Genomic DNA, 12,212 nt, shown 5'->3' with positions numbered 1-12,212 from the left:
CACATGGCTGCTATATTGTAATAAAACTGAAAGTAAAATTTCTATTTTGAAGTGTAAAGAAATTTTAATAGATCGACTTACTGTAGAAGATCAAGGGAATAATCAACAAACTCCAAAAAGAATTCGCATACTTAAATCTGTAGATCATAAAAGTAAGAGAAGAAAATACAGTAGCTGCTATAAAGTTTTGCAGGCAACTATGTCAAGCAGACAGGCAGATAGTAAGGTAAAAAAAGTTAACACGTATTGTGAAGATTATGATAGAAAACCGGCATTATGTCTACAATCTTTCAATGAATGTCATTCTAAAGATTAGTTACTTTGTGTGTTGATAACTATTGTCTAGTATTAATTTTTTTCTTTGTTTACTTTTATAGAATTTTTATCATTCTTTTCAATTTAGTTTTTTGACAGATTTAATTAATTTGCAATCAACTGGAGAATTATCTTTATTTTTTATGATTGAACATTATATTTTCTTTTGCTGTAGTAGTAAGTATTAATTTTTATTTTAAGAATATTTAGGCTAATCAGATTGTGGGTCTCTCTCTCTCTCTCTCTCTCTCTCTCTCTCTCTCTCTCTCTCTCTCTCTCGTGTGTGTGCGCGCGCACACACACACACACACACACATATATACGTATCTATATATACATAGAAAACTTTATAATCACAAATATATTTAATTTCATGTTATTTTTCTAGAACTTAAATGATATTTTTTTTAAATTTAAATGTGAACAAAGTTACATTTTATTGCTATTAAGTTACCCTCTTTTTAAATTTTGTGTTTGAAGAATATTTGAATAATCACCCAATTTTCCTGTATATTATAGAACATTACATATATTTTTAGTCAGTTGAAAATTTGTTAAGTATTTAAGTACTTTTGTGTTTATACTAGAGTAAAATATTGTTTTATAACATAATGAAATAAACTGTAAGGTAGCTTCTTGAAAAATAAACATTTGATTGCATTTTCTTATTTATTTTTCTTAAAAACTAATTTCACACCACAATTTGGGTTAATAATAAGCATTTAGATAGTAACTATTTTAAATACTTCCACTAAAGATACTTATTTTGTTGTATTTCATAAAGATGAGGTAAAAATTTGATATTTTAATGCAAAACATTCATAAAGTTCTCTTGTAACTCGACACAAGCCACTGGATAGATGAACTGTTTCTGCTGGAAGTAATTCATACTTCTACTAACAGAATGTACTTATTGTTTGACTTGATATAACTATGTATTTTTTGGCCAGAAAGATTTAGAAAAGCGTTGATGTATGGGACAAGTGGACCTCGTACTGCCAGTAGTAAGAAAACAGTATAGGTCGTATATGCCCTGTAACGCAGGGAGGTGACGCAAGCTATGTAGGTCTCTGCAGTAAACGTGTTAAATGATGTATCATATAAAGGATGTTACCATTTAAAATGTTTGAGTTACAACCCTGGACCACTTCCCAACAAGGGGTTGAAACTTTTTCTTGTCAAAAGGTAAAGTAGTAGATCAATACCTCAGCATGAAAGTTACAGTATTCTATCTGGATGGTTTTAAAATTGTTGAGGATTTTCCATACTTTTGACACTCTCTCTCTCTCTTTCTCTCTCTTTCTATAAATATACATATGTACATGAGTGGCTTTAAAAGGGTGAGGATCTTCAAGTCAGTAAAAAAGAATTCTTAATGGATTTCTCTAGAACATTTACATTAATGTGTATTATTCATGGATAAACATCATAAAGTTGACTCATTTTTTTAAGATTACCTTATGAAATAAACTTTTAATACTGAGAGCTTATAATAAGTATGGTTATGAAGTTGTGTAGTACCATTTTTTTTTTTTTTCATATCTTTTCAGATTGAATCTTCAACACCAGATACTCTGCTGATGGAAGATGGGTTGGAAGCGGTTACAGGTGATACACTAAAGACACCACTTCCATCTTCCTTAGAAGTTGGGATTAAATTTCATAAAGGACCTGAACCTTTAGGTAAGGAATAAAGTCATATTTTTGTACTTTATTAATGTGTTTTCTTAAATAATATAATTTAATTTTTTTATGTTCTTTATTTTTTATTTAAATATTATTAAATATAAATACATTTCTTTAATAACAATAATAGAAAAATAAAAATGAACTAATCCAAACTTAAAATGTCTTTTTTGGTACTCTTTTTTTCAGTTTTAGAGAATATGTAGAGAATGCTTTTTTAAACTTTTGAAGTTGGTTAGTTTCCCATTCACTTATTATGAATGGGAATTTTTTTCCAAATTCATTAAACTTTTTTTTCCATCATTTCTCTGTGTTGAACATTTTTGCTAAGATTTCTGCTTGGTCAGAATGAACAATATCGAAACATTGAATTAAAAACATAATAAAAAAATTAAAATGTAGGGAGAAATTATTTTTAGAATAGTTCATTTTAATTTTTAAAATTTGTTCTTAATTCAAAATTTATATATTTGTAAATTTATATGTTCTAATGAAGTAGAGATCTCTGTAAAAATGCTCATCACAGAAAGAAAAAGGGGGAGAAATATTAATTAAAGTTTATTTTTATAAATAATTATGTTCTGCTGCTAGGCTGCAGATTGCTTAATTATTTTTTAATCTTTACTTAACTTTTCTCTACATCAGATTTATAATTTTCTGTAACTGTATTTAGGTGTAACACTAGACTGTTGTGATGGAGGAGCAAATGGTATGGTTGTGACAGAATTAGCTGAAAATGGTGCTTTGTCTCGTGATGGTCGTATTGCTCTTGGTGACTTATTATTAAGTATTAATAATGAAAGCCTTCGAAGAGTATCGCAAGGTCAAGCAAGAGCAATTCTTCGAAGAGCTAACCTTCTTACAACTGAAATCAAGTGAGTATTTGCTGCTTATTTTCTTGTAAATAACTATTTTGTTTTTTTCTTTCTTTTAATCATTCACTTATGTGTTGTTTTTTTGTGTGTGTGTAAAGAAGTGAACAAATAATTTCATACTGGAAAAGATTGCTTGACTGTGTTTTGTTAATTTTTAAAATACTGATTTTTATTTCTCATATTTTACAAAATGTATTAATAAATTATTAATAGTAAAATGTTGAAAAAGTTAGTAACTTAAGAAAAGCTGGAAATTAACTTAATTACAGTTTTAAAGTCAACAGCTTGCAATCTATCAGTTCTTCGTGGAGGCTTCTTCTCTAATTTTTTATTCCTGTTTCAATTTCCTAATCTGTATCCTCCTCTGCTTGTCCTTTTCCTCCTTAATATTTATTTCATTTATATTAATATTAAAAGTGTATTAACATTATTAATGTTTATTTTGTAAATTATTTCAGTTAATATAACTGAATTTAATTATTGTTTGTTCATTTCTCAGAGAGGAGACAAATTGTGGCAGCTCTCTTTCCAAACCATAGCATCTCTTCTAATACTAATCTGCATGTCTCTTCTAAAATGCTTTCATATGTTATATGTATGTCTTGTCAGCTATCTCTTTATGAGTCTATTTTATTTATTATGCATGCCATTTGTAGTAAGCTTATTTTATTATTTGTTATTTTCTAATTTAAATTTTCACTGTTTTGTCATTTTTATTTTAGTAAGTTAAATTAATTTGTATATTAATTTATTACAAATATTTAAGTGCTTTATTAGCCATATGCACTACTGTTACTTTAAATTTGAAATATTACAAAATATAAAATACAAATCAAATTATAAATGTGTTAATAAATTGTTCTTAAAGTAAAAAAATAAGCAAATATCTGTAAATGGCTTCCTTATTTGTACATGGTTGGCTTTACTCCAACCATGTAATACATGTTTACATGTAGAACTACTGCTACATACAGTGAATAGTATTCTGATTTTGATAATTGTAACTAGGTCATTGTAATAAAAAAAAAACTATTTTTTTTCTTTATTAAGTATGTTAATTATTTGGTTGCTATAAAAAACCCATTAATATATATATTTGTTTACTTTATATAAATTAAGAAATCCTTAAAGTAAAATTAAATTAAGATTTTTTAATTTAATTATTTAAATCATCTTTTTCTATATAGATTTTAATTAAACAAAATGCTTTGGTGATATTAAAGATATACAATTTAAATACTTCAGTTCATAATATTGCATATTCATTCTACAGGAATGTACAGCCTATCAACTATATAAAAATCTAAACTATGAAGTGTCAATCTTGGAGACATAATGATTTAAATTTATAATATACAAATTAGAAAATGTTAAATAATTTGAATATATAGAAGTAGAGGACTGCTTGTATTTATTTATTTAATGGTCTATTCATTCTTGTAATGTTTTATTTATTTTCTATATTATAAATAATAATAAACTTTTATAAAACAAAAATTAAAAATAGTGTAAAAAAATAGATTTATATTATAAAATGATAATAATAATAATATTAATTTATTGATATTTCTTTATATTTATGCTGAAAAATTTCTAACAATTAGCATCTAAAAGGATTTGAACTACAGATTTATGTTAAACCCTTCTCTAACATGCTTTACTTATATAACTTCATTACACACAGGTTGGTAATTCCCTCTCTTAACTTTCTAATATTTTAAAGTTTAGAAGCTTGAGTTATATTTAATAATTCTTATTATATACATTGGTGTATTTTTATTCAGATGTAATACATTAATACATCCAACTTACTGTGATGGTAAAAATGTGTTTTTCAGACCAGACTGGTTAGTGCTACATTCATCTGATATAACTTTAGACTAAGCTTTTATAATGTCTATCTCTTGGGTAATTTGGTTTAAACGTCCAAAATAGATGAGTTCATTTTAAAAAATGGGCTGTTTGAAAACATATTTATTTCGATTTTAGAATATATCCTTATTAATTATTTGAAACACATATTTACTTTCTAACTGAAATTTTAATCTGAGAGAAAACTGCTAACCTCTGTGGAGAAGAAGTAGCGTCTTTGCTTTTCATGTAGAAGGTACTGATTTCAAATCTTACTCTGGCTGGAATTTTTCATGCACTATAAAATTAATTTTTTATCTATCATAAAAAAATTAATCAGGCATCAGCCTGTTACAATATGAACAAATAAATGAAATAAATAAGTAAGAAGAATAGAATGACCGTTCTGCTCCTACAGAAGTGGTGTGACTGAATTCACATTTGTGCGGTATAGGGAATGCATCGCATACTTATATTTAAATAAAAATGTCTTAAAGATGGGGAAGGAAAAATTTAGATTATATATAAAACAGAGGTTATTCATTATAGAAAGATGTTAGATCCTCCAAGACAAAAAATAATTATATGTTAATATATTTTAAGAAATATTAGTTGTTTGTTGTTTTAAGAGGTTATTATTTCTGATTTGCATGAGTAGGCTTAGTTTCATGTAGTTAAATAATAATAATATAAAATATTATTTTGTTCTGAATACAAGCATATCTCAAAAATTAAATTAAAGTATTTGAAAAATATTGCCTGATATTTTTTCAAACCAAAAATTTTATTTTAAAAGAAAGAATACAAAAGTCTCATTAATTATTATTATTATGGAAATTTGTCCTTAGGTAAAGCAACCTGATTTCAAATATACTTTGGTGTACTTGCTCTAAAATTTTGTGTTGATCTTTGTTATAAATTTAGAACTCTGATAAATGATAGAATGAAGAAGTAGAATATGATCTCAGTTTAGTTTAATTTAATTGCACTTTGAATGTTCCTGAATGATTCATACTACATATATTAATATTTCATATATTTACATTTCATGTTTCCTGTCATCATTGATAGAAAGTTTAATCTCAATTATGGCATAAAAAAATAGAGGCTATTATACGTGAATCCTATAATTATTAAAATTTTGTTTTATATCATTTTCAAAGAATCAAATAGAAATTTATTGTTTTGATAATTCATGAACAGTGAAGTAGTGGTGAAAGTAGTAAGTTTAAGTTTGTAGGATCTCTTTATTTCAAGCATCTCATTGTTTTAAAACAGCAAATTAATTATGAACAGATATATTGTTGTTAGTCTAAATGTTTGAATGTTCTTTTAGCATCTTGAATGTTTGCCATTATTTTTATTAAAATTTCCCTTGATTAAATTATCTAGAATTAAGATCATATATTTATTTAAAGAAATTCTAATTAAGTTACTAAAATACAGATTTACCATGATTATCATGTAAGTAATTTAAAAGAGAAGAAATAAATAGTTGTAATAATGATAAATTACAATATTAATGATATAGGCTAACAATTCAAAACTATTCAATAATTGTTCATATTTACTTACTCATGTTTGCAGTAACAATAAACTGCAATTACAAAATTGTAAATTTACCTATTTAATTTAGAAACAGACTTCATGATGAGTGTAGAATCAACTTAATATATATATAAAAGAATTCAAGATAGTAGTCATTTGATAAATGTAGATAACTGGTGTAATCAATTTCTAGATGTGAGATGTGCTGGAGAAGTTGATTAGGAATAATTATGTAGATCTAGTTTTTTAATCATAAGAGTCTTTATTGCATTTTTTAGAAGAGTCACAAAGCATTCTTCTGCTTTTAAATCACAGATCCCCTGGTCATTTCTATTGATAAAAATAGTTCTATTTGATGCTACAGATATATTATTTCATTCTTTTTGAAATGAAGTATTTTATTATTAAGAAAGTACATATTATTTCAACCCAGCTTGTCTTTAGTGTCTTAAAACCAAATAGACATTGTTTCTTAAATTAAATTTTCCAGTTGATCATAATTTTTGCTGTTGATTCTTCATTCTTCTGCATGATCATTTGAACTTTTTGACTATAAAACGAACAATTATTAATTGTATTACATAGCATGGTCATTACACTATTATCATCTTATAAATTACTTAAGCCCAGAATATCTAATTTCCTAAATAAATAGATTTGAGAGAGTTTGTCAGTCGTAATCTTAATTAAATGCTTATGAATTGCTAGAGTAGTTACAGTATATAAAGTATATACTAAACTAAAGCTAAAACAGAATTATTTGCTCGAGTTTAATTTGTTTTACCTTAGCACAAGGCTGAATTAGTTCATTATATAACATTTTTAAATACATTTATAGAATACAAATTATGAATAAGAGAAAGTTCTCTTTGAAAGTTAGTTTCTAACTTTTCTAAGAAAGTTTTCTATTATGTACAGAGTTCATTAATATTTATACAGTCTGCTTCTGTTAATGACAATGGAACTGTTGTTATATAACTCAACACAATACTTTGACTTATGAGGTAGAGCATTATTATGCTTCTGTTGCCTTTTTTTTAAGAGGATGTTGAACCACATGAAAAATCTTCCACTAATTTATTTAAAATATAATTTAAAGATTTTCTTTTACAGGAACAATATTATTACGTTGATGAATTTTTAAGTAATACTAATTAAAAACAAAACAAAAAACTTGCTTTGTCCGTATCCCTTTCAACATGTTCATAAATATGTACTCAAAATAATTTTCAATGGCAGTTTCTGAATTGTGAATTGTTCTGTAGTAATTTTTTATATTTAATCATCTTAAATTATTTCATTTGTTTGTACTTAAATAATTAATATTGACTTAAATTAAAACATACCTATTATTTATCTTATAATTTGTTTTTGTATTTATAATTTATCTTATTTTGATGTGATCTGTATAATTTATTATTATGTTCTGATCAGAATAAAGATTTATTTATTTATATGATTACCCACTTTAAAGTTTTAGTTTAGTTCTAACATTAAAATATATTATTTCAACTAATAATCCATAGAACATATTCTTACAAGCTACTCATCTAACTGTATTATAAACAGGTTTTGAGTGTTACAGTTATATTTATTTATTTTATATGATAAATTTACATTCATTTGATCTTCTCTTTCATCCAACTTGCTGTAAAAATTATACATAATCAAAGCTATTGTATATTGTACTTCTATTACCATACAAATTATATGAACAAAACTAAGAATAAGTTAAGTAATACCAAAACTACTAATAGAAAAAGTATTTTTACTAATTCAAATTTGTTCAGTACTATTCTATTATTTCACAATGCTAATTTATGACTATGATAATGTGAGTCATATTATCTTATGAATCTTATTTATAATATGAGTCATGTTAAATTTTGCACTTTGGTTTCTATACTAGCTATAGGTAGAATTATATAGTTTTCTTACTCTAAAAACTAATTACTGATCCATGGATTAACATGATAATCCATGAATTAAAGTGAATTATGATAAAGAAAAAAATATATTGATACATTGTTCGTGAAGTTGAAATAATAAATAATTGATTACATTAATATATACTGTATTATAGGCAGTATTATGAAATTACTGCCACATTACAACATTACAACATTCTAATCCAGATTATTTTATGTTATGTTAGCCTCAATATACAATATATATATATATATATATATATATATGTGTGTGTGTGTGTGTGTGTGTGTGTGTGTGTGTGTGTGTGTGTGTGTGTGTGTGTGTGCGCGCGCGTGTGTGTGCGTGCGTGTGTGTGTGTGTGTGTGTGTGTGTGTGTGTGTGTGTGTGTGTGTGTGTGTGTGTGTGTGTGTATAAGCAATGACAAAAGATTTTATTAGCCTTGAATATTCAGATACACATAAACTGAGTGAGAATGAGAGAGACTGAATGAGAAACCGTGAGGTATAATAGATTCTCACTGTGGTGATTTATAGAAAAAATAAATAAAAAGCAAAGAAAAGTAACAGCTGTATATAAGCTCTTATCAAAATAGGAATAATATTAATATGTTAGTATTATTAAAAAATAATAATTTGATATTATAATTTTAATATTATTAAAATTAATATTAATATTATATTTTAATGTATCAAAATTTCAGATTTTGTTTGAAAAGACCTGTCCCCTTAATTAGTTAATTTCAGACTCTTCAAGAACTGCATTCTGCAGTCTGCAAGCTAATAAAGAAGAGAATGTTAAGTTATTTATTTTAGTTATAACTTCATTTGAGCTAAATTCTAATTTGTGAGTATCCATACAAGGGGTCCTCCATTAAATTTTTGTAAAAATTTGTAGTAAATTTTTTATTTATAAATTATTTATAATTACAAGTTATTAAGAAAATAAGATTTTTACTTCAGAATATGTAGTTGCATATTTTAAATGTTCATTGCGTTAGTTATTTTATTTTTATGTTTGTAGTAATATTAATGAATTTTAATTCAGAAAGATGTCATTTGGTGGAATTAATAAATATTTAATGGTTTTAATGTTTTAACATTAGATATTTTGATTGTTTGAATCATTAATCTTATTCCTGTAGGCTTTGTTTCCTCTTTTCCATTACATTGTAATTATTTACTTTCACTTTTATGTCAAATGTATTGTGTGTAATTTAATAATCTTCTAGACTGGATTGTTATTTATTTATTAAATATTACTAATGAAACCTACCTATTAGTGGGTAAGTTAAAAATTTGTTTATTTATTACAAATAATTGAAGATAATTAACTATTGGTATTATTCTATGAATAATTTTAAGGTATTATTCTAACCTGATCTCCCCCAAGGCAGAACTCATGTTAAGAACAGATTTCATTTCGTTGTTTGTTTTGCTTCAGCTTTGATTGCTACTCCAATTAAATATCTTACAAAAAAGATTTATTGTTAAGCATCCTGTTATTTTTTCCTTCTACATAATAATCTTCTTTTAATTCTTAAATTACTACATTCCTATGGATTTTTTCAGTTTGCTGTTCTATACTGAAATGAGACTAATTTCAAATAAATACTAAAGGATATATTATATAATATTTACTAAAGGATAAATGTCTCTTTTAATAATAAATGATTTTAATAAAGATACATTTTTATGTACCTAATAATAAATGTTATATAAGTTAAATTTTCATTCAAGTTACGTTTTTATGTTGCTAATTAAAAGTAATTTTTATGTATCCTTATTAAAGCGTGAAATTTATTTAGGAAAATCTAAATAAATCACAGATGGGAGGTGCAAATAATTGTTAAGCCCAAGATAAGACAAAAAAATTTAGCTTCATTATTATTCTGTTTTATTACAATTTATTATTATAGGTTGTTAATATAATATAATTAAAACTATTTCAAATGGAATTTATAGAAATAAATTTGTTAACTAATTGTTAAAAATATATAATAGTAATAATAGCAATTATGACTTATTATTATTATTATTGCTTTTTAATATTTAAATCTTTAATGTTAAGGTGCCCCAAGCACTTTTTGTTGATATACACAGTTAAATAGATCACTTAGTTTTCCAAATGCTGAAATAAGAATTTGCTGCTGATAAATTTCTGAAATTACTTAAATTTAATATTAATTTAATGAAGTTTTGACCCCCAAGAAGTTTATGCATGGTACAATTTCATTTCATGAATGCCTCCATTGAAAATTTTATACTATTTCGCTTGGTTAAGGTATTAATAAAGCAAATGTAAGAATTTTCAGTAAAAGTAATTATATCAAATGAAATTTTCTGATTTTATTTTATGATAGATTTAATTTTTTATTACTATTTTCTGAATGAATCTCTTAAAAAAGTTTGATATCTGTGATAAAATATAACAACATCAAAAGCATGTAAGGAGATAAATACAGCTGTTTGCATATTGGAATTTTATAATGAAGTGAAGAAAATTAAACTATTTAGCTAGTGAAAAGGAAATGCAGGAAGGGAGTCATATCAAAATAAAAGAAAGAAATGGAAGGGGCAATGAGACTTATACTGTAAATGGCAGGAGTTGGGACATCTATGTAAAACAAAATTGTTGCAGTGGTTTGACTTAACAATCACAATCAGCTCCTGATGTGACAAAGTAAATTTTAATGTATCCTTACAAATAATACACTCGGAGTACCCTTACAACAAATCTGAGAAAAGGATTGGGTCATCATAACGTCCCTTCTAAACTGAAGGAACGTTATGTGGATTTGACCTGACGTGACCTTGAATTGATCTCGTTTGACCTTTAAGTGACCTGACTTGACCTTGACTTGTTTTAATTTGATTTTACTTGATCTTGATGTGACCTTGAAGTGACATAACATGATGTGATGTGACATTTCAACTGATGTGACCTTGACTTGACCTGATTTGACCCAACATGATCTGTTTTATTATTTCATTGTATAATTTATATGGTTGATTGTATGAGTTATTCTCTAACATTTGTGAATGCATGAAGTTAAATTTTGTATGAAGTTTATATATGTTAAATATTGATTAAAAAACTAATTATAATTATAACTTTCTATACTGATCGACTCTTAGTATCAATCATTTTCAGGTTGATATTTATGAGATAGTGCCATTAATTGAAGGCAGTAACAAAAATGTAGTTACTATAAACACTACTACTTAATAGTAAATAAGCTTTCAGTTAGATTTAAATCAGGATTTTATGGCAGTATGGAATAGCTTATTGGTGATAATGTAAAATATTTGTGCAACTAATTGGTCAGGTGATGTTATTTACTTCCAAAAGAAAAAAAGAAAAAGTCTTGTTGATGTTCTTAATAATCATTGGGATTTAATTATCAGTACTGTATTAGGATTGTTTGTTTTGAAAGCAGATTTCAGTTGCTAATACAGTTCATCTGATAACTATTACATCATAAAGTACTGGCCACAAAGAATGAGAAACTGATTAAAACAATAATCAAAGTGAACTAGTAAATAAAATTCATTATTTTTGCTAAAATAAAGTTTGATAGATTGTGTTGTTTCACACGAAGGCTTTGTGAAAAAGCAACCAAAAAATACATCTGTTATGTGAAATACTGAAACAAAATAATACATTTTCTGGTTTTAGATATTTATAACATTTCTTTCTTTACTTAACTGTACATACTAGATATATTTTACAGATGTGAGATATTATTTCTTAGTGGCATAATGCACTTATTATCTCTAGAGTTAATTTATATATATATATATATATATATATATATATTAATTCTATATAAATTCCTTACTCATTTATGTACATACTCAGTTCGCTTATTCAAGTCATTTATTGTATTTTTTATCTGGTTCTATTTCTGTTTTAAGATTTAATGGTACAAAAATAGCTTGTTTATTTTTAGTAATGTTTAAATAATACTGGATTTATATCTTGTTTAGTAAAGGTTTCACTCTAATACAG

At 25.4% G+C, this 12,212-nt stretch overlaps 1 protein-coding gene across 1 annotated transcript in view; it reads left to right on the top strand.

Moving 5' to 3' along the window:
* LOC142321587 (multiple PDZ domain protein-like) overlaps positions 1-12,212 on the top strand; it is a 1,133,813-nt gene that overhangs the window by 443,155 nt on the left and 678,446 nt on the right. The window contains exons 20-21 of the mRNA XM_075359801.1: positions 1,866-1,998; positions 2,675-2,876. Of these exons, the coding sequence (XP_075215916.1) occupies positions 1,866-1,998; positions 2,675-2,876 (335 nt within the window). The remainder of the gene's footprint in view (positions 1-1,865; positions 1,999-2,674; positions 2,877-12,212) is intronic.

The sequence above is a fragment of the Lycorma delicatula genome, chromosome 3 (genome assembly GCF_047948215.1).
Source record: "Lycorma delicatula isolate Av1 chromosome 3, ASM4794821v1, whole genome shotgun sequence".
Classification (NCBI taxonomy): domain Eukaryota; kingdom Metazoa; phylum Arthropoda; class Insecta; order Hemiptera; family Fulgoridae; genus Lycorma; species Lycorma delicatula.
This window is presented reverse-complemented; position numbering and strand designations above follow the sequence as displayed.